Source organism: Bombina bombina, chromosome 6, assembly GCF_027579735.1.
Source record: "Bombina bombina isolate aBomBom1 chromosome 6, aBomBom1.pri, whole genome shotgun sequence".
Classification (NCBI taxonomy): Eukaryota; Metazoa; Chordata; class Amphibia; order Anura; family Bombinatoridae; genus Bombina; species Bombina bombina.
Genome location: NC_069504.1, coordinates 737,598,330 through 737,622,995, shown reverse-complemented (window position 1 = coordinate 737,622,995; position 24,666 = coordinate 737,598,330). Strand labels below are relative to the sequence as shown.

General features: G+C 39.2%; 1 protein-coding gene across 3 annotated transcripts in view; it reads right to left on the bottom strand.

Moving 5' to 3' along the window:
- SLC39A14 (solute carrier family 39 member 14) overlaps positions 1–7,067 on the bottom strand; it is a 102,839-nt gene extending 95,772 nt beyond the window's left edge. For 2 of the 3 annotated variants that reach the window (XM_053717964.1, XM_053717966.1), the window contains exon 1: positions 6,983–7,046. In XM_053717964.1, the coding sequence (XP_053573939.1) occupies positions 6,983–6,995 (13 nt within the window). In that variant the 5' untranslated portion in view covers positions 6,996–7,046. Of the gene's footprint in view, positions 1–6,968 lie in introns of all 3 variants that reach the window. The other variant, XM_053717967.1, reaches the window with a different exon arrangement.
- Between the last annotated feature and the right edge of the window lie 17,599 nt (positions 7,068–24,666).

Here is a 24,666-nt window from a genome sequence, read left to right as displayed (position 1 = left end):
GCTGGAGAAGGTAGCTGACGGTATTCAAATAAAAACTTTGGGGCTTGGTTAGGAGTCTGAAAATCAGAGCAATGTTCTTTAAAAATAAGCAAAATTATACATTTAAAAAAAAAAAAAAAACTTTATGGGCTTTATAAATAGATCATCTACAAAACATTTATGCGAAGAAAAAATGAGTGTATAATGGCCCTTTAATTTAGGGAATTAATTTAATTATAGTGTAGTGTTAGGTGTAATTGTAACTTAGGTTAGGTTTTATTTTACAGGTACTTTTGTCTTTATTTTAGCTAGGTAGTTATTAAATAGTTAATAACTATTCTACTTAGTTAAAATAAATACAAACTTGCCTGTAAAATAAAAATAAACCCTAAGCTAGATACAATGTAACTATTAGTTATATTGTAGCTATCTTAGGGTTTATTTTATAGGTAAGTATTTAGTTTTAAATAGGAATAATTTAGTTAATGATAGGAATTTTATTTAGATTTCTTTTAATTATATTTAAGTTAGGGGGGGTTAGGGTTAGACTTAGATTTAGGGGTTATTAACTAATATAGTAGCGGCGACGTTGGGGGCGGCAAATTAGGGGTTAATAAATGTAGGTAGGTGTCGGCAATGTTAGGGACAGCAGATTAGGGGTTAATAATATTTAAATAATGTTTGCGATGCGGGAGTGCGGCGGTTTAGGGGTTAATATATTTATTATAGTGGCGGCGATGTCCGGTTCAGCAGATTAGGGGTTAAAAATGTTATTTTAGTGTTTGCGATGTGGGAGGGCCTCGGTTTAGGGGTTAATAGGTAGTTTATGGGTGTTAGTGTACTTTTTAGCACTTTAGTTAAGAGTTTTATGCTGCGGCGTTGTAGTGTAAAACTCTTAACTACTGACTTTAAAATGCGGAACCAGTCTTGACAGGAGAGGGTGTACCGCTCACTTTTTGGAAGACTCGTAATACCGGAGCTATGCAAGTCCCATTGAAAAAAAGAGGATACGCAATTGACGTAAGTGGATTTGCGGTATTTCCAAGTCTGGCCAAAAAAGTGAGCGGTACACCTGTACCTGCAAGACTCGTAATACCAGCGGCGTTAAAAAGCAGCGTTGGGACCGGCCAACACTGCTTTTTAAGCCTAACGCACAACTCGTAATCTAGCCACAAGAAAACAAAGCAAATTTGATAATAGAAGTAAATCGGAAAGTTGTTTAAAATGATATGCTCTGTATTAATCAAGGGTTTGCGCTCCACTCGTAATCTGGCGCAAAATGTTTAGTTATGCGTAGTAAAAAACTTTGAAATATGCTTTCATTCACACATTAATTTTGCCCCCTTTTTATTTACTGTAGCTCTGAAAATTGTGAAGTTTCTAATTCTCAGAGCTGGAAATGCACACTGCAGACTTCTCAATACAACCCATGCAATCTCTCTGTTCTTGGTTGACTTTAATAGATAACATTAAGGACAGTTATTAGCCTTGTAGTCTGCAGACTAAAGCGCAGATTGGCTCCTCCAAACATGGCAAATGGTGGGTGGAGTTTAGCTATTGAAAAACAATTGCAGCAAAATAATATATATTAATTTGTTTTTAAACAAATGAACTTAGCTAATAGGTTATTATATAAAGTAGCAAGACAACTGAAATGTCTTGAAACTACAGGATGTTTACTGTTCCTTTAAAGTAGAAAGCAAAAAGAAAAACAAAAAAAAAAAAACTAAAGATTGAGCTAAACTCAGAGAGGCAGTATTATTATTATTCTTTATTTATAAAGTCAGGACACATACACATAACTTAAAGGGACACTGAATCCAATTTTTTTCTTTCGCGATTCAGATAGAGCATGCAATTTTAAGCAACTTTCAAGTTTACTCCTATTATGAAATTATCTTCATTCTCTTGGTATCTTTATTTGAAAAGCAAGAATGTAAGTTTAGATGCCGGCCCATTTTTGGTGAACAACCTGGGTTGTTCTTGCCGATTGGTGGATACATTCAACAACCAATAAACAACTGCTGCCCAGCGTTCTGAACCCAAAAAATGCTTAGATGCCTTCTTTTTCAAATAAAGATAGCAAGAGAACGAATAAAATTTGATAATAGGAGTACATTAGAAAGTTGCTTAAAATTGAATGTGGGTTTCACTGTCCCTTTAAGGGATCATAGAATAAAAGACACATAGACTCCAAGGAAACCAAGCTGGAAAACAGCAACGTCAACAAATACCCAAGAGAAATACGGGTGGGAAAGTTATAGTAAATACAGACATCAAAAGAACAGGGTGGGAATAACACAAATACCCCCAAGATAACTGAGGCAGTAACATATTCACACAGTCTAGTCAATATAGGGGTAGACAATGATGCATGAAGATAAAAAGGGAATGAAGCAAGGCACAGTAGTACTATAAAAGCACAGGAAATAAATGAAAAGTAACAATCTTCTACAGTTTAATGTCCTTTTACAGTGTTCTCCCCAGGACCTTTTTAATAGGTGCACCGCCCAGCTGATTTTGTGACCACCCGGCTAAAATTTTAGCCTATGTTAAGATATTAATATTAACATTTTTCAATGTTTATTGCACACATTAAATACATTTACATTAAATTATACAATTATTTTGTGCTTTGGTTAGCAGAAAATGTAATATTAGTATAACACTTCCCCCACCCGGCTACTTTATAATGTCACCCACCTGGCAACATTTTCTGTGGCGAACAGTGCTTTATCAATGTGTTTATAATGCTCCCTAACTGGCCTCAACACAGAAGATAATAAAGGAGTACAGGCCTTCAAACCTAGGTGAACAAGTTACCACATAGGGGCGATTTATCAAGCTGAGGCGGACAGAGGCGCACATATGCGCCCCTCTCTGCAGCAGCTTGCCTCTGGCGGGCTGAATTACCCAGGCGGAATTCTGCATTGTACACGAGTGCTATTTTGCGCTTGCGTACAATCCCGCCACCTGCCTGGGCAGGAGCTGTCAATCTCACCGGTCGGACTAGATCACATAGATTGAAATTCACCACCTAAGAGGTGTCGAAAGGGTAGGGAAGCAGTGGTCTGATGACCGCTGCTAGTTAAATACGGCATGCAGGTTCTCTTGTGAGAACCTGCAGTCGTAATCACCCCCATAGCAATGCCTATTACTCTATAGAGACTAAACTTTTTTACATATATTTCTTTAATATTTTAACTACTAAGGTAATTGAAAAAAATCTATATATTATTCTCAGGCTAATCGTTACTTGTAATGCATTATATCTAGTTTTTATTTAGTGTTTAATGTCCTTTTTATTTAAAGTGATGGTAAAGTGATATTTTAGATAGATTTTAATTCATCAGTTGTAAAGAAGATGCGCTATAACTTACTCTTTAATATAGATATAGAATTCAAATTCCCTGCGCTCCTCAGCCCACTTCAAAAGTCAATTTATCTGCGAGCTAACGGTGTAAATTGTTGTCCAATCAGCACTCAACCCATATGGCACTTTTGTAGTAGCTAGAGCACTGATTGGACAACAATTCAAACCGTTAGCTCACAGACAAATTGACTTTTGGAAGTGGGAGGCGGAGCGCAGGGTATTTGAATTTTATCTCTATATAAAAAAGTAAGCTATAGCGCATCTTCATTACAACTGATGAATTACACTCCATCTAAAATATAATTAACAATCTGGATCTGATTTTAAAAAGGGGAGAGTTTACCATCACTTTAAAGGGACATGATATGCAAATATTTTCTTTGTTCCTTCTTTAGGAGTAAATTTGACACTTTGCTTGTTTCAAAAACAGATTGTGCTGTGCTGCATAAACCACATTTTGCTGAAGGACAGTGAGCAACAGATACCTAATTATTAGTTACACTTCCTGTTGGTTTTGTTTTAAATTGAAACAGCATTTACTGCTGTGGTTTCACACAACAGACATAATTTAGTGCAATCTCCCTTTAAATCACTAGGAAGATCAGTAGAGACAAACCACAGAGAAATGCTGAAGGTAAAAGGAAATAAATTACAACTGGAAACTTCTTAGCTTTTTGGTGATAAATAAGATCCCCCCCATATGTTTGTGACAACTAAAGATCACTTTTAAATTCAAGAAACTCCAAGGATTATCTCACAATTTATGTCACATTTAAGATTTAAAGGCGTTTGTGACTATTAATAATAACAATTATAGGGGATAATTACTCTGATTGAATAAAAAAATCTAAGTATGTATACGCCCAGGTCTATTTATAATTGTTATATGAATAGATTATTGTCATCATCACATACCTAGATAGTTTTGCTCTCAGCCTTAACTGTGACGCCTTCAATTGGGTACTTCAGTGCACTTGCTCCCCAAAAGCTGTATTATAATCATTAAAAGAATAGATGTGAAAATATTAAAGTATTTAGTTATTGTAAGGGCTGGTTAATTATTTTAAAGGCAATAATTAAAGGGACATTAAACAGTTTAAGATTGTAATATAAAATATGTGTTAATGATAAAATCAATTGCAGTATACTTTTTATTATTTATTTTTTCCCCTTTCCTGTAAATGTAATGCTGAAAATTGTTGTGTTTCTCAATTCTACTTTAAAGTAGTTTTTTAAAAAGTAATGGGCCCCGCCATGTTAGAAATGTGGTTACACACTTATCGGTCTCTCTTGTTGAGGACAATTAGGGACATATATAAATATATACAAGAGAATGTGCAAACAAGCATGTGTGGAAACCCTGTTACTTTAAAGGGACATGAAAGTCAAAAATGTACTTTCATGATTCATATACAGTGTGAAATTTTTGAAACCTAAACATTTTCTTTTGTGATTCAGACAGAGCATGCAATTTAGTTTTGTTCTCATTCTAGTCTTTGTTGAAGAGATACCTAGGCAGGCACCTGGAGCACTATATAGCAGGAAATAGTTCTGCCATCTAGTGCTCTTGCAAATAGATAACATCCTACTGCTATATAGTGTTCCATAAATGGTCCGGCTCCTAAGCTTATGTCCCTGCTTTTCAACAAAAGATACCAAAAAAGAACAAAGAAAAATGATAATAGAAGTAAATTATAAAGTTGTTTAAAATTACATGCTGTATCTGAATCATGAAAGAAAAATGTTGGGTTTCATATCCCTTTAAGGGACTTTTTAATTTACTTCTGTTATCAAATTTACTTTGTTCTCTTGGTATCCTTCACTGAAAAGCATACCTAGGTAGGCTCAGGAGCAGCAGCATTACTGTGATCTAACTGGTGATTGGTGGGTTACCCCTTTTTTAGGAAGTAAAGGGACACTGAACACAAATTTTTTATTTAATGATTTAGATAGAGCATGTAATTTTATGCAACTTTGTAATTTACTTAACAATTATTTTTTGTTCTCTTGCTATCTTTATTTGAAAAAGAAGGCATCTAAGCTAAGGAGCCAGACAGTTTTTGGTTCAGCACTTGTTTATTAGTGGGTGAATTTATCCACCAATCAGCAAGAACAACCCAGGTTGTTCACCCGAAATGGGCCGGCATCTAAACTTACATTCTTGCTTTTCAAATAAAGATACCAAGAGAATGAAGAAAATTTGATAATAGGAATAAATAAGAAAGTTGCTTAAAATTGCACGCTCTATCTGAATCATGGAAGAAAAAAAATTGGGTTTAGTGTCCCTTTAAAGTGAATGTCAAGTTTGATGAATTTGTGCCCGGTTACCCTATTAAAAACAGGGGCACTTTCATTCATCAAACTTTACATTTCACTCGTTTTGTTAAAATATTTACCTTTAAATCTTGAAAGCCGCTCCAGCGCTTCCCCCGTCCGTCGCAAGCCTCTTCATATGTCAAAAATGACGAATCCGGCTTCCTCCAATCAATGCGTTGCCTCAGGCAAGGATTTCCCTGGGGGGGGGAGCCGTGATTGGAGGATGCCGTATTCGTAATTGCTGATGTATGAAGTAACTAGCAGCAGGAGGGGGAATCGCTGGAGCGGCTTTCAAGATTAAAAGGTAAGTACTTTAAAAAAACAAGCGAAATGTAAAGTTTGATGAATGAAAGTGCCCCTGTTTTTCATAGGATTTTTAAAAACCGGGCACAGATTCATCAAACTTGACATTCACTTTAAAAACTGTACAAAAATAAAATGTGTTATGTCCCTTTAACAATCCTTTATTTCATACAGCCTTGTTTACGCGCTTTATTTTATTGCTTGTTTTATATCCGTCTGTTAGCAATTGTTAGCAACAGAAGAGATTGGTAAGGGGGAAACCTAGGTTCCAACACGGTGCAGCAGCATTATTTTATAGAAACTAAAGCACTTTATAGAAACTAAACCTTCCACTTATATCTTCAATATTCACACAACTAATTGTAAAACAAATTGCATGTACATACTTTTCTCAGGCTATAATTTGCATTGAATACATCATTATATGTACCATTTACTAATGGTTTAATATCCCTTTAAAGAAAAATGCAGTAATCCGTGTGTAGGCATTACAGTATATATTGGGTACGATCTGTACACATGGATAGGTTTGGGGCGACAATTAAATTGTCAAAACTATCAAATTTAGCACACAAATAAAACAGAAGCAAAAAATAATGTTTAAGAGATGCTTTGCTTTTGAGGTCTAATTTACAAACCTAAAACTCTGTTTTATCCTTGTAAGGCTTATCTCATTGGGAATGTGAGGATAACAGATAAGAAACCAAGAGAATGTTTGGGATCATGGATAAAGCAACAGCACATTTAGACCCTGGAGTAAGGATAAACATTACAGGCATATCATTGGCTAGACGAAGGATAGCTGTGACAGACATCACATGAATGGAGAAGATGGTGAGGAGCAATATCAATACACCTGGAGACAAATAGGGTGTTGTAAACAGTAATAAATACACATGTCAGTAATAAATACGAGGAAACAGACACAAATATCTACAGACAGCATAATATCAGAAGTAATTAGATATAGAGAAGTGTCAGCGTTAAACCTATTTACCTCTAGTGTTCTACCTTTGTCTGGCATTCAGGTGCCCCAGATCCCGAGAAGTACGATCTGTCCCGGTCACTGTCAGCTCATACCGGTGTCATACTAAATTGTATATTCCCCGCAGAACCTTTAACCCACTCCCTTAAGAGTCAGCATTCAGCTCAAAGCCACGCCCCCGTCTATGTCTCACAGCCTCTCTTTGTCAGTTAAGGTGGATTGGCAAAGTTCATTGATTTTAAAACCATAATAAACAAAACTTTTGTTATCACCCTGACTGTGTATAAATTTAAATTGATAGATATCGATCTTCATCAGTGGTAATGTTTCTATTGTTTTTTTAAAGAATGTTTTATATTCATTCTATTTAAAGGGACATTAAACAATAAATAAATGGTAGATACAATTATGCATGCAAATAACTGATTAGTCTGAGAATTACATGTGTATGTTATAGCTGTTTAAATATTAAAAAATAAGGGTAACGTTTTAGTGTCTATAAAACAAGAGAACTGACATGTTGTAACTTAGTTTACCTTATCTGCTGTGGTCAATTAGGTACAGTTACAAATAGGCCACTAGGAGTGTGCAGCAAATGGCTGTGTGGAATATAACAATGCTGTGCAGTTCCACTTCTAATAGGAATCAAAAAGCTCACAATTTCAGATTAGAATTACAGGAAAGGGGGACAAAATAAATAGTGATAGTATATTGCAGACTTTTTTATATATATATATATATATATATATATATATATATATATATATATATATAGTTTATCATTTTATATTGCCATCTCAAAGTGTTTAATGTCCTTTTAATAAAAGTATTGTAAATGTACTCAAATAAAAATGTTTACATAGGCATAGTAAAAAAATAATAATGCATTGTATTTTCATTATTTATTACGCTTGTTTTCCAGTAGTTAAATTCTGAAAACTGAGATTTTGGACCGTATCATGGACTATTATAACCCTACAACTTTCTACACAGATATTGTTTGATCTGTGCAGGAGGTCTTTTATAGCCATGCCTATCTGGACAAAGAGGAAACAAAATAAGAATCTAAACAATATGAAATAAATATAATATAAACAAAAAACTTGTATGATATTGTTTACAGGTATAAATTAAGAGTGTCATTTTACTATTTGTTGTTCCATTATATATTATAATTTGTATTTTCTTTTAACAGATCTTCCAGGACTGAAAACCAGGGCTGTCACTTAGCCCTGGAAGTATTGGGAAGGACAATAAGGCTTAAAGGGACAGTCTTCCATAGAATTGTTATTGTTTTAAAAGATAGATAATCCCTTTATTACTCATTCCCCAATTTTGCATAACCAACACAGTTATATTAATATACTTTTTACCTCTGTGATTACCTTGTATCTAAGAACCTTCTTCCAGCCCCCTGATCACATGACTGTGACTGTTTATTATCTATTGTCTTACATTTAGCATTAAACACAGTGTTATCTATATGGCCCACGTGTACATTCTGGCTCTTTGTGTTGAAAAACAGAATTTATGCTTACCTGATAAATTACTTTCTCTTGCGGTGTACCCAGTCCACGGATTCATCCCTTACTTGTGGGATATTCTCATTCCCTACAGGAAGTGGCAAAGAGAGCACACAGCAGAGCTGTCCATATAGCTCCCCCTCTAGCTCCACCCCCCCAGTCATTCGACCAAAGGTCAGGAAGAAAAAGGAGAAACCATAGGGTGCAGTGGTGACTGTAGTTTAAACAAAAAAAACCAAAAAATTTTACCTGACTTAATTGCCAGGGCGGGCCATGGACTGGATACACCGCAAGAGAAAGTAATTTATCAGGTAAGCATAAATTCTGTTTTCTCTTGCAAGGTGTATCCAGTCCACGGATTCATCCCTTACTTGTGGGATACCAATACCAAAGCTTTAGGACACGGATGAAGGGAGGGAACAAGACAGGTACCTTAAACAGAAGGCACCACTGCTTGCAAAACCTTTCTCCCAAAAATAGCCTCCGAAATAGCAAAAGTATTGAATTTGTAAAATTTGGCAAAAGTATGCAGTGAAGACCAAGTCGCTGCCTTACAAATCTGTTCAACAGAAGCCTCATTCTTGAAAGTCCATGTGGAAGCCACTGCTCTGGTAGAATGAGCAGTAATTCTTTCAGGAGGCTGCTGGCCAGCAGTCTCATAGGCCAAACGGATGATGCTTTTCAGCCAAAAGGAAAGAGAGGTAGCAGTCGCTTTCTGACCTCTCCTCTTACCAGAATAGATAACAAACAAGGAAGATATTTGTCTGAAATCCTTAGTTGCTTGCAAATAGAACTTTAGAGCACGAACTACATCAAGATTGTGCAACAGACGTTCCTTCTTCGAAGAAGGATTGGGACACAGAGAAGGAACAACAATTTCCTGGTTAATATTCTTGTTAGAAACCACTTTAGGAAGAAAACCAGGTTTAGTACGCAAAACTACCTTATCTGCATGGAACACCAGGTAAGGTGAATCACACTGTAAAGCAGATAATTCTGAGACTCTTCGAGCCGAAGAGATAGCTACCAAAAACAAAACTTTCCAGGAAAACAACTTAATATCTATGGAATGTAAAGGTTCAAACGGAACCCCTTGAAGAACTGAAAGAACTAGATTTAGACTCCATGGCGGAGCCACGGGTTTATAGACAGGCTTGATTCTGACTAAAGCCTGTGCAAACGCTTGAACGTCTGGTACCTCTGCCAGACGCTTGTGTAAATGGATAGACAGAGCAGATATCTGTCCCTTTAAATAACTAGCCGACAAACCTTTCTCCAATTCGTCTTGGAGAAAGGACAATATCCTGGGAATCCTAATCTTACTCCATGAGTAACCCTTGTATTCACACCAACAAAGATATTTCCGCCATATCTTATGGTAGATTTTCCTGGTGACAGGCTTTCTAGCCTGAATCAGAGTATCTATAACCGACTCAGAGAAACCACGCTTTGATAGAATTAAGCGTTCAATCTCCAAGCAGTCAGACGTAGAGAAACTAGATTTGGATGCTTGAACGGACCCTGTATTAGAAGGTCCTGCCTCATTGGCAGTGTCCATGGTGGAACAGATGACATGTCCACTAGGTCTGCATACCAAGTCCTGCGTGGCCACGCAGGCGCTATCAAAATCACCGAAGCCTTCTCCTGCTTGATTCTGTCGATCAGACGAGGGAGAAGAGGAAACGGTGGGAAAACATAAGCCAGATTGAAGGACCAAGGCGCTGCTAGAGCATCTATCAATGCCGCCTTGGGGTCCCGGGACCTGGACCCGTAGAGAGGAAGCTTGTTGTTCTGACGGGACGCCATCAGATCCAACTCTGGAATGCCCCATAGCTGAGTTAACTGAGCAAATACCTCCGGATGGAGTTCCCACTCCCCCGGGTGAAAAGTCTGACGACTCAGAAAATCCGCCTCCCAGTTGTCTACTCCTGGGATGTGAATTGCTGAGAGATGGCAGGAGTGGTCCTCCGCCCACCTGATTATTTTGGTTACTTCCTTCATCGCTAGGGGACTCTTTGTCCCCCACTGATGATTGATGTAAGCTACAGTCGTGATGTTGTCCAACTGAAATCTGATGAATTTGGCCGCAGCTAGTTGAAGCCATGCCTGAAGCGCGTTGAATATCGCCCTCAGTTCCAGAATGTTTATCGGGAGAAGAGATTCTTCCCGAGACCATACGCCTTGAGCTTTCAGGGAGTCCCAGACTGCACCCCAGCCTAACAGACTGGCGTCGGTCGTTACAATGATCCACTCTGGCCTGCGGAAACATATTCCCTGAGACAGGTGATCCTGAGACAACCACCAGAGAAGAGAAACTCTGGTTTCCTGGTCCAACTGTATTTGAGGAGACAAATCTGCATAATCCCCATTCCACTGATTAAGCATGCATAGTTGCAGTGGTCTGAGATGTATCCGAGCAAAAGGGACTATGTCCATTGCCGCTACCATTAATCCGATTGCCTCCATGCACTGAACTACAGATGACCGAGGAATGGAATGAAGAACTCGGCAAGTAGTTAAAAGTTTCAACTTTCTGACCTCCGTCAGAAATATTTTCATTTCTACTGAATCTATTAGTGTTCCTAGGAAGGAAACCCTTGTGAGTGGGGACATAGAACTCTTTTTGATGTTCACCTTCCACCCGTGAGACCTCAGAAAGGCCAATACAATCTCCGTGTGAGCCTTGGCTCTGTGAAAGTACAGCGCCTGAATTAAGATGTCGTCCAAATAAGGCGCCACTGCTATGCCCTGCGGTCTTAGAACCGCCAGAAGAGACCCTAGCACCTTTGTAAAAATTCTGGGAGCAGTGGCTAAACGGAATGGAAGAGCCATGAACTGGTAATGCTTGTCTAGGAAAGCGAACCTGAGGAACTGATGATGATCTTTGTGGATAGGGATATGCAGGTACGCATCCTTTAGATCCACGGTAGTCATATATTGACCTTCCTGGATCATAGGTAATATTGTCCGAATGGTCTCCATCTTGAATGATGAGACTCTGAGGAATTTGTTTAGAATTTTAAGATCCAGGATTGGTCTGAAAGTTCCTTCTTTTTTTGGGAACCACAAACAGGTTTGAGTAAAAACCCAGACCTTGTTCTGCAATTGGAACTGGGTATATCACTCCCATCATATGTAGATCTTCTACACAGCGTAAGAACGCCTCTTTCTTTGTCTGATCTGTAGACAGACTAGAAATGTGGAACCTTCCCCTTGGAGGGGAGTCCTTGAATTCTAGAAGATATCCCTTGGTAACAATCTCTAATGCCCAGGGATCGTGAACATCTCTTGCCCAGGCCTGAGCGAAGAGAGAGAGTCTGCCCCCTACTAGATCCGGTCCCGGATCGGGGGCTACCCCTTCATGCTGTCTTGGTAGCAGCTGCAGGCTTTTTGGCCTGTTTACCCTTGGTAAGGCTTCCAGGTTGCCTTGGGCTGTGAAGCGTTACCCTCTTGCTTTGCAGCTGTAGAGGCTGAAGCGGGACCGCTCCTGAAGGAATGACAATTAGCTTTGTTTTTAGCCCTAAAGGGCTTGTCCTGAGGGAGAGCATGGCCCTTTCCCCCGGTGATTTCTAAAATAATCTCTTTCAATTCTGCCCCGAAAAGGGTCTTTCCTTTGAAAGGGATATTTAATAATTTGGATTTTGACGACATATCGGCCGACCATGACTTGAGCCAAAGCGCTCTGCGCGCCATAATGGCGAAAACAGAATTTTTTGCCGCTAACTTAGCTAATTGCAAAGCGGCATCTGTGATAAAAGAATTAGCCAGCTTTAGAGCCTTAATTCTATCCATAATTTCGTCATATGAGGTCTCCGTCTGGAGCGACTCCTCCAGCGCCTCAAACCAGAAAGCCGCTGCAGTAGTTACAGGAATAATGCAGGCAATAGGTTGGAGAAGGAAACCTTGTTGAACAAAGATTTTCTTAAGTAAACCTTCTAACTTTTTATCCATAGGATCTTTAAAACCACAAATGTCTTCAATTGGTATGGTTGTGCGCTTAGCAAGTATAGAAACAGCCCCCTCTACCTTAGGGACCGTCTGCCACGAGTCCCGCCTGGGATCAGTTATGGGGAACATTTTCTTAAAAATAGCGGGGGGGGAACAAAAGGGACACCTGGTCTATCCCACTCCCTAGTAACAATATCTGCAACCCTTTTAGGGATCGGAAACGCATCAGTGTATACAGGGACCTCTAGGTACTTGTCCATTTTACACAATTTCTCTGGGATCACCATAGGGTCACAATCATCCAGAGTGGCTAATACCTCCCTGAGTAATACGCGGAGGTGTTCCAATTTAAATTTAAACGCTAATGAATCTGACTCTGCCTGGTGAGAAACCTTTCCTGAGTCGGAAATTTCTCCCTCAGACATCAAATCCCTCACCCCCACTTCAGAGTGTTGTGAGGGTACATCAGATAAGGCTACCAAAGCTTCAGACTGCTCATAATCTGTTCTTAAAACAGAGCTATCGCGCTTTGCAGGAAAAACTGGCAGGTTGGATAGAAAGGCCGCAAGGGAATTATCCATGACTGTCGCTAGTTGTTGCAATGTAATAGGGGCAGACGCACTAGAGGTACTAGGCATCGCTTGAGCGGGCGTAACTGGTTGTGACACATAGGGAGAGGTAGACGGACTATCCTCATTACCTTCAGTCTGAGAATCATCTAGGGCCACACTTAAGTGCAACAATCTTGGGACAGATTCTGAGAGGGGGTTCCACCATGGCTTCTAAACACATTGAACAAGGATTTTCCTTAGTGTCAGACATGTTTAACAGACTAGTAGCATACACAAGCAGGCTTGGAAAACACTTTAATCAAATAAAAAACACAATTTGAAAAAACGTTACTGTGCCTTTAAGAAATAAAAAGAGCACACAATTTTACAAAACAGTGAAAAATGCACCAATCCTTTTGAAATTTTCACAGTATGTACCTAAGGCTTTAATATGATTGCACCACAGGTTTCAGAACGATTAACCCCTTAATGCCCAAACCGGAGCAGCCTAAAGCCAACAACCGGTTAATTAACTACAGTACCTTGCCACAGCTTACTGCTGTGGCCCTACCTGCCCTTAGGGATCAGTTTTGGCGGAATAAAGCTTCTCTTAGGCCCTCAATCAGCAGCTGGACCCTCCATGTGAAGCAGCATGAACTGTCTTTCAATTCTAACTGCGCATCTGAGGCGCGAAATTAGGCCCCTCCCACTCTACTCCGGAGTTGTGAGGCCTACAAAAATCACTTCTAAGTGACTAAATTTTTGCCATGTGGATAATAACCCCAGAAAAACACTACAAAGTGCTTAAAAAAGTGTCACCAACGAGTATTTCTTAAAATAAATAATCGATTGCCCTGCATTAGTGTCAACCAGCCTATTTAGCCCTGTTATGCAAGCATTCAATTCTATACTAAGTCTCAGAACATAGCTTACCCTCCCCACATGGGGATCTTGTCAGTCTTCTAGCATTATCTCAGTCTTGTCTAGAAAAAAATGACTGAACATACCTCATTGCAGTCAAGCCTGCAAACTGTTCCCCCCAACTGAAGTTTTCTGGTACTCCTCAGTCCTGTGTGGGAACAGCAGTGGATTTTAGTTACAACATGCTAAAATCATTTTCCTCTCAGCAGAATTCTTCATCACTTTTCTGCTAGAGAGTAAATAGTACAAACCGGTACCATTTAAAAATAACAAACTTTCATTTGCACATAAATCCTATTCAAAACTAGATTACATATATGTCAGCCAAACATTGATTCCAGACTTGGCCTTTTCCAAGATTCATGCCTGTGCCTGGTCGGACCATTCCATAGTCCAAATAGATATCAAACAATCATTTCATACTAGTGCAACACGGTCTTGGAACTTTGACCCATTTGTAATCCAAAACCCCAAGACGTGCAAATCTATATCAAAAGCTTTATCAGAATATTGGGGTATTAATGCAGGAACCACTTCCAACCCTATTACCATCTGGGCGGCACACAAACCTTATATCAGAGGGTTACTGATCAAAGAAAAAGCCGCTCTAACCAAAAAGTCTAAGCTCCAAACAGATACATTACAAAAACAAATAGAAACTCTAACTAGAGTACACCAACAGAATTTATCACCTAAAGTATTTACACAATTACAGGCTAAAAGAGCAGAACTGGCAGCAATTATGAATAAGACTTCTGTGAGGGCAGCACACAGATTAAGAGCACAATATTTTTTGTACTCAAATAAACCGGATAGGTATTTGGCCCATAAACTTAAGGAGCGGACTAAATCTTTCGCTATACCTTACTTACAGAAACCTGACGGCTCGTGCACCTCAAATCCCCAAGAGATAGCGGACAATTTCGCTCAATACTACGCTCATCTCTATGATGGGAAAAAAGTAGTATATAACGACCAGATAACGCAAAGTAGGTCTAGGTTCCTAGATGACATTACACTTACACCGTTAGATAAAGAAGCTAGTGATTAATTAAATGCAGAAATAACGACTAGAGAGGTCCTTAACGCCATAAAAGAGCTCAAACCGGGAAAAGCAGCAGGCCCTGATGGGTTCCCAGGCGAATATTACCAACTTTATAAATCGGTTTTAACCCCACACGTGGTTTCTTTATGTAATGATATTTTACAAGGTAATGAGATCCCCCATGAAATCATACAAGCCAAAATAGTAGTTATTCCTAAACCCGGCAGAAACCCAAAGTTATGTCAAAGCTACCGACCCATTTCCCTTATTAATCAGGACATCAAGATTTTCACCAAAATTCTAGCGAACAGACTAAAATTGCATTTACCCACACTGATCCACCCAGACCAGGTGGGCTTTATTCAAGATAGAGAGGCCCCGGACAACACTAGGCGCGCAATCTCCTTGATAGAATATCTTAGCAAAACGAGAACGCCTTCTCTGGTCCTTTCACTGGACGCGGAGAAGGCGTTCGATAGAATAGACTGGGTCTTTATGCTAGAGGTTCTCACTAGGTTAGGTATCCATGGCACATTTGTTCAAGCTATTAAAAGCATATACTCTCATCCCACAGCTAGTGTTAGGGCGGCAGGTTATCAATCAAAATTAATAGATATCTTGAATGGCACACGCCAAGGTTGCCCGCTTTCGCCACTTTTATTTGCGATCTGCATAGAGCCACTAGCAGAGATGATTCGCAAGTCATCAGATATACATGGAGTTTTACTCAAAGGGCAGGAGTTTAAGGTATCTTTGTTTGCTGATGATGTCCTTCTCACATTAACTAAAACACTGATTTCCCTCCCAAACTTATACAGAGTATTGAAAGATTACTCAGATATATCAGGGTACAAGGTCAACCTTGAAAAGTGTGAAGCCCTCCCCATAGCCCTTCCCAACCATACTAAAAAACTAATCGAAACCAATTTTGAATTTCTATGGACCAAAGAATCGATCAAATATTTAGGGATTAAAATCTCGAATAATATGGCTGACTTATATAGATTAAATTATGTCCCTCTATATAGAATGATTAGAAAAGATGTAAATATATGGAAAAAAGGCAGATTCTCTTGGTACGGCCGATTAACGGCGATCAAAATGAATATTCTCCCGAGACTTCTATACCTCTTCCGAGCCCTCCCAATTAAAATTCCACTCATTGACCTGGGTAAATTGCAATCAGACTTGGTGGGTTTTCTTAGAGGTAATAAAAAAGCTAGAATTCCATCCCATATTCTTCAACAGCATAGACAATTGGGAGGGGTGGGAGCACCAAATTTAATACATTATTATCAAGCGGCACGGTTGGCGCAGACCACCCTCTTTAGCAAGAAATCAGGGGACCAGGTGTGGGTGCGGGTAGAGACACTCATGACAGATTATAAATACCCAGATGATATCTTATGGGACCACTCAAAACAACCCTTTAAAGGAATGTCAGCTTCTAAACTTACGATCGAGATGATGCAGCTCTGGACTTCGCTGTCCAGATATTTAAATCTCATACCAACAGATTCAGTCATGAGACTGATAAAGACTCTTCTAAACCCAGACTTTCATCCGCACATAGGGAAGTGGGAAAATAAAGGGCTGTACAGGGTAGCGGATTTTTTACACAAAAATAGAATAGCCACATATCAACAAATTCAGGATAAAGTGAATCCCGAGAAAATTCAATGGTTTCTATATTTGCAAGTATCCTCGGCTATTGCTAAATTTGGGACACACAGTTCAGTGAAGCAGTTAACAACACTAGAGCATTTCTGCAATTCTACTAAAAGACACAAACAACTGATTTCAGCCATATATTTAGAGATTCAAAAAGCTAAAAACACCTCTAAAACTTCACTGATGGAGAAGTGGGAAAAGGAATTAAACATAATATACTCAAGGGAGGAATGGGAATCATTACTATATACATCTAGTAAGGGATTAATCAGCGCAGACTTCAGGGAAAACTGTATTAAAACATCTTTTAGATGGTACTTGACCCCCACAATCACCTCACACTACACTCAGAGGGGCAGTAAACTTTGCTATAGGGGATGTGCTGAAACAGGGACATATATTCACATGTGGTGGAATTGCCCACAGATTAAACAAATATGGTCCAGACTATCTGACCTACTTAGTGAAGTACTATCTGAAACCATTTCCCTAACAGCACCACAAGCACTGCTGAACGAACGCATTGAACCCTTTGGTGCTCCCATTAACACGTTTATACGTACTCTTTGTACAGCCACCAGAATCTGCATGGCGAGATATTGGAAGTCAGGAGCTCCTTCTTGGAGGGAAGTGATAGATAAGATCCAAGCTACATATAAAATGTCTGAAACGGTAGCTCATATTAAAAATAATTTCGATCAATTCTCTAAAATTTGGTACTATTGGCTTCTGGCAGGATACTAGTGAGACTTGTGGAAGGAGGGCGCTCATTCTGGCTAGGGGAGAGGAGGACTGTTATCAGGGGGTAGTGGGAGACATAAATTAGAAATCAGACCGTAAGGCCAGGTACACTACTAAGACTGAATTCAATGATTGGTGGGGGCCCCTTTCCCGGATCCGCTGCAAAAGAAATGAAGCGACAGGCAAGTTGAATGTAGTTTAATTTTATGTTGGTTTATTTTTGTTATTGAGTTGATTGGGGGGAGGGGTGGAAGAATGTGAGGGGAAAATTTGTACTGAGTAAACATGACAAACAGGGAGAAGGAAACAGCGATGAATAGTTTGATATGTTACCTTTTGCCAATCCTTTTCCCATTCTTCCATGATCTTGAAATTCTAATTTACTATGCTACATTGCAGGTCGGATGGACAATACCATAGATGATCTTTGAGTTAATTTTTTCTCTGTAAGGTAATGATCTCTCAAGGTACCAAACACATAAAGTAATATTGAACACTGGACATTAGCTTTGGTCAAGAGGTCAATGGATTTGTTATGGAATGTACTGGATGAACATTATGTTTTGTACCTGTTGTTTATGATGTAACAATAATAATAATAATAAAAAGTATTTCAACTAAAAATAACAAACTCTTGATTGAAGATATAAAACTACAATTCTAACACCACATTCACTTTACCCTCCTGTAGAGAGACCCTAGTGCTTAGAGCCGGCAAAGAGAATGACTGGGGGGTGGAGCTAGAGGGGGAGCTATATGGACAGCTCTGCTGTGTGCTCTCTTTGCCTGTAGGGAATGAGAATATCCCACAAGTAAGGGATGAATCCGTGGACTGGATACACCTTGCAAGAGAAAGAGATTTAAAAAGCATGTGATAAGAGGCAGCCCTCAAAGGCTTAGAAATTAGCATATGAGTCGGCCTAGGTTTAGTTTCAACTAAGAATACCAAAAGAAAAAAGCAAATTTGATGATAAACGTAAATTGAAAAGTTTATTAAAATTAAAAGTCCTATCTGAATAATGAAAGTTTGATTTATACTAGACAGTCCCTTTAAAGGGATACTAAACCCAATTTTTTTATTTCATGATTCAGATAGAGCATGAGATTTTAATAGGCTGACCATATTGCCGCTTTAAAAGGGGACACATATGAAAAATACATATGTCGGGGTTCTTAGAACATTATTCAAAGTATTTCTTTAAACAGCCCTGCCATATGTATTGTTCATATGTGTCCCTTTTTAAAGCGGCAATATGGTCAGCCTAGATTTTAAGCACCTTTCTAATTTACTCCTATTATCAATTTTTCTTTGTTCTCATGCTATCTTGATTTGAAAAAGCAGTACTGTAAGCTTTAGAGCCAGACCATTTTTTGTTCAGCACATGGGTATCACTTGCTGATTTGTGGCTAAATGTAGCAAACCAATCAGCAGCTCTACCAAGGTTCTGAACTAAAAAATGGGCCGGCTCCTAACCTTTTATTACTGCTTTTTCAAATCAAGATAACATGAGAACAGAGAAAAATTGATAATAGGAGTAAATTAGAAAGTTGCTTAAAATTGCATGCTCTATCTGAATCATGAAAGAAAAAATGAGTGGTTAGTATCCCTTTAAAGGAGCTGGATGGAGGAGTTGTTATTTAAACCCCTCAATCTCAGCTAATTTAATTTGAAAGCTTATCACATGCTCTTTAAAACGTTGTGTGTCTTGGGGTGAAGGTTTAAAAAAAGTATTTTAAAAACAAATAAATAAATAGAAAAACAATAGTTTAAATGCACTAAACACACAGATACACACAGACACACACACACATATATATATATATATATATATATATGTGTACACACACACACATAAACACATACACACACACACACATATATATATATATATATATATATATATATATATATATATATATATATAATACAAATGTTAACTTTTACAATTTAGTGCTTAATTGCTGATATATACTATCTATATATGTAAAACGAAAAATCACTATAATGTCCCTTTAACACTTTAACCATCGAACTGTAATCATCCTTAACCCTCCTCTATTCAAATATATTATTTGTTAAATTTGGTCTCATAGAATAAAAAATGTTTATGTTTCGTCATTTTCCTTTAATTGTACATGATGTATAAAATGTTTTATATATATATATATATATATATATATATATATATATATATATATATATATATATATATATATACACACACACACACACACACACACACAAACTGTTTCAGAATACAGCAGCAAAAGGTTGGAGGACATAATATAAGATAAACAAAAAAACTTGTATGGTATTATTTACAGGTATAAATTAGGAGTGACATTTTACTATTTGTTGTTCCATTATATATTATAATTTGTATTTGCTTTTAACAGATCTTCCAGGACTGAAAACCAGAGCTGTCAAGTCACATTATCTGATAAAGTGACAATACAAATCGCCCATTCATATGAAAATAGAGGTAAAATAAATGAGTGCAAGTCTTCTTCTTTGTGATCACCCAACCTCAGAGGTCTTTAACAAGTGTACAATTCATCAGAACAGAGCCGTTTAGAAAAGGTGAAGTAATTATATAACAATACAATAAAGATAAATAGCAAATAAAGCCTTGTAAAAAAATAGCTTGATTTCCCTGTCTTTATTCAAAAAGCCAAACCCCTGTTCAAGAAGGAAAATAAAAAAAATAAGATAATTTGTCTATGAAGAAAAAAAAACATAAACTAAAGCAGGGGCCCTTAAAGGGTCATGAAACCAAAAAGTGTTCTTTATGATTCAGATAGAGCATACAATTTTAAATTCAAATATACTTCTATCATCAAATTTGCTTAAATATCTTAGTATTCTTTGTAGAAAAACATACCTAGGTAAGATCGGGAGCAGCAATGCATGACTGGGATCTAGCTCAATTTATCGGGTGAGCCAATAAAAAGAGGCACATATAAAAAGAGCCACCAATCATCAGCTAGCTCCCAGTAGTGCATTACTGCTTCTAAGCCTACCTATGCATGCTTTTCAACAAAGATGGAGCTGGATGGAGGAGTTGGTATTTAAACCCCTCAATCTCAGCTAATTTAGGCCCCCAAGACCCACCATTTGAAAGCTTATCACATGCTCTTTAAAACGTTGTGTGTCTTGGGGTGAAGGTTTAAGTACTTTAAAAAACAAATAAAAAAATAAATAGAAAAACACTAGTTTAAATGCACTAAACACACAGACACACACACACATACTGTGTATATATATATATATATATATATATATATATATATTATAGAAAAATAACTAATTGTGTAGTTCATTAACAAATCTAGACAGGCTCAGAGGCTTGTTTTCCCACAGAAAACCCCTGAATTACATTGTTTCCAATACAGCAAAGGATTCTGAGTAAGATATGCAAATTAAGTACACAATGACTCACCTTTTTACTTCAGTCTGCTTTTCAGCAGGTTCCCTTTACGCCAAAGTATCGCTGTTCACACAGCTTATAAACTTAGCTAGGGTTAGTGCAGTGATTCATAACCATCTCAGGACAGACTGTTTCATGGTTTTTGCCACTCATCAGCTGGGAGAAGGTTAGAATCACTGCTGGGTGAAGTTGATTCCAGGCAGAATACAACATTTTAAATTAGGGGGAGATAAAAGGCAAGTTTAAAATCCTCCACTACGCACAAAAACAGAATTTATGCTTACCTGATAAATTACTTTCTCTTGCGGTGTATCCAGTCCACGGATTCATCCTTACTTGTGGGATATTCTCCTTCTCTACAGGAAGTGGCAAAGAGAGCACACAGCAGAGCTGTCCACATAGCTCCCCCCCTAGCTCCACCCCCCAGTCATTCGACCAAAGGTTAAGAAGCCAAAGGAGAAACCATAGGGTGCAGTGGTGACTGTAGTTTAAACAAAACATTTTTTACCTGACTTAATTGCCAGGGCGGGCCGTGGACTGGATACACCGCAAGAGAAAGTAATTTATCAGGTAAGCATAAATTCTGTTTTCTCTTGCAAGGTGTATCCAGTCCACGGATTCATCCTTACTCGTGGGATACCAATACCAAAGCTTTAGGACACGTATGAAGGGAGGAAACAAGACAGGTACCTTAAATGGAAGGCACCACTGCTTGCAAAACCTTTCTCCCAAAAATAGCCTCCGAAGAAGCAAAAGTATCGAATTTATAAAATTTGGCAAAAGTATGCAGTGAAGACCAAGTCACTGCCTTACAAATCTGTTCAACAGAAGCCTCATTTTTGAAAGCCCATGTGGAAGCCACTGCTCTGGTAGAATGAGCAGTAATTCTTTCAGGAGGCTGCTGGCCAGCAGTCTCATAGGCCAAACGGATGATGCTTTTCAGTCAAAAGGAAAGAGAGGTAGCAGTCACCTTCTGACCTCTCCTCTTACCAGAATAGATAACAAACAAAGAAGATGTTTGTCTGAAATCCTTAGTTGCTTGTAAAGAACTTTAAAGCACGAACTACATCAAGATTATGCAAAAGACGTTCCTTCTTCGAAGATGGGTTAGAACACAGAGAAGGAACAACTATTTCCTGGTTAATATTCTTGTTAGAAACAACTTTAGGAAGAAAACCAGGTTTGGTACGCAAAACTACCTTATCTGCGTGGAACACCAGATAAGGTGAATCACACTGTAAGGCAGATAATTCTGAGACTCTTCGAGCAGAAGAGATAGCTACCAAAAAACAAAACTTTCCAAGATAATAACTTAATATCTATGGAATGTAAAGGTTCAAACGGAACCCCTTGAAGAACTGAAAGAACTAGATTTAGACTCCATGGCGGAGCCACAGGTTTATAGACAAGCTTGATTCTGACTAAAGCCTGTGCAAACCCTTGAACGTCCGGTACCTCTGCCAGACACTTGTGCAAAAGGATAGACAGAGCAGATATCTGTCCCTTTAAAGAACTAGCCGACAATCCTTTCTCCAAACTGTCTTGGAGAAAAGACAATATCCCGGGAATCCTAATCTTACTCCATGAGTAACCCTTGGATTCACACCAACAAAGATATTTCCACCATATCTTATGGTAGACTTTCCTGGTGACAGGCTTTCTAGCCTGAATCAGAGTATCTATAACTGACTCAGAAAAACCACGCTTTGAAAGAATTAAGCGTTTTATCTCCAAGCAGTCAGACATAAAGAAACTAGATTTGGATGCTTGAACGGACCCTGTATTAGAAGGTCCTGCCTCATTGGCAGTGTCCATGGTGGGACAGATGACATGTCCAATAGGTCTGCATACCAAGTCCTGCGTGGCCACGCAGGCGCTATCAAAATCACCGACGCCTTCTCCTGCTTGATTCTGGTGATCAGACGAGGGAGACGAGGGAGAAGAGGAAACGGTGGGAAAACATAAGCCAGATTGAAGGACGAAGGCGCTACTAGAGCATCTATCAATGCCACCTTGGGGTCCCGGGACCTGGATCCGTAGAGAGGAAGCTTGGTGTTCTGACGAAACGCCATCAGGTCCAACTCTGGAATGCTCCATAGCTGAGTCAGCTGGGCAAATACCTCCGGGTGGAGTTCCCACTCCCCCGGGTGAAAAGTCTGACGACTTAGAAAATCCGCCTCCCCCAGTTGTCTACACCTGGGATGTGAATTGCTGATAGATGGCAGGAGTGGGCCTCCGCCCACCTGATAATTTTGGTTACTTCCCTCATCGTTAGAGAACTCTTTGTTCCCCCCTGATGATTGTTGTAAGCTACAGTCGTAATGTTGTCCGACTGAAATCTTATGAATTTGGCCGCAGCTAGGTGAGGCCATGCCTGAAGCGCGTTGAATATTGCCCTCAGTTTGAGCTACAGATGGCCGAGGAATGGAATGAAGAACTCGGCAAGAGTTAAAAGTTTCAACTTTCTGACCTCCGTCAGAAATATTTTCATTTCTACCGAATCTATTGGTGTTCCTAGGAAGGGAACCCTTGTGAGTGGGGACAGGGAACTCTTTTTGATGTTCACCTTCCACCCGTGAGACCTTAGAAAGGCCAATACAATCTCTGTGTGAGCCTTGGCTCTGTGAAAAGACGGCGCCTGAATTAAGATGTCGTCCAAATAAGGCGCCACTGCTATGCCCCGCGGTCTTAGAACCGCCAGAAGGGACCCTAGCACCCTTGTGAAAATTCTGGGAGCAGTGGCTAAACCGAATGGAAGAGCCACGAACTGGTAATGCTTGTCTAGAAAAGCGAACCGGAGGAACTGATGATGATCTTTATGGATTGGGATATGCAGGTACGCATCCTTTAGATCCACGGTAGTCATATATTGACCTTCCTGGATCATAGGTAAGATTGTCCGAATGGTCTCCATCTTGAATTATGAGACTCTGAGGAATTTGTTTAGAAATTTGGGATCCAGGATTGGTCTGAAAGGTCCTTCTTTTCTGGGAACCACAAACAGGTTTGAGTAAAACCCCAGCCCTTGTTCCGCAATGGGAACTGGGTGGATCACTCCCATTGTATGTAGGTCTTCTACACAGCGTAAGAACGCCTCTTTCTTTGTCGTGTCTGTAGACAGACGAGAAATATGGAACCTTCCCCTTGGAGGGGAGTCCTTGAATTCTAAAAGATATCCCTGGGTAACAATCTCTAAAGCTCAGGGATCGAGAACATCTCTTGCCCAGGCCTGAGCAAAGAGAGAAAGTCTGCCCCCTACTAGATCCGGTTCCGGATCGGGGGCTACCCCATCATGCTGTCTTGGTAGCAGCTGCAGGCTTTTTGGCCTGTTTACCCTTGTTCCAGCCCTGATAAGGCTTCCAGGTTGCCTTGGGCTGTAAAGCGTTACCCTGTTGCTTTGCAGCTGTAGAGGCTGAAGCGGGACCGCTCTTGAAATTACGAAAGGAACGAAAATTAGCTTTGTTTTTAGCTTTAAAAGGCTTGTCCTGGGGGAGAGCATGGCCCTTTCCCCCGGTGATTTCTGAAATAATCTCTTTCAATTCTGGCCCGAAAAGGGTCTTTCCCCTGAAAGGGATATTTAACAATTTGGATTTTGACGACACATCGGCCGACCATGACTTGAGCCAAAGCGCTCTGCGTGCCATAATGGCGAAGCCTGAATTTTTTGCCGCCCACTTAGCTAATTGCAAAGCGGCATCTGTGATAAATGAATTAGCCAGCTTTAGAGCCTTAATTCTATCCATAATTTCGTCATATGAGGTCTCCGTCTGGAGCGACTCCTCCAGCGCCTCAAACCAGAAAGCCGCTACAGTAGTTACAGGAACAATGCAGGCAATAGGTTGGAGAAGAAAGCCTTGTTGAACAAAGATTTTCTTAAGTAAA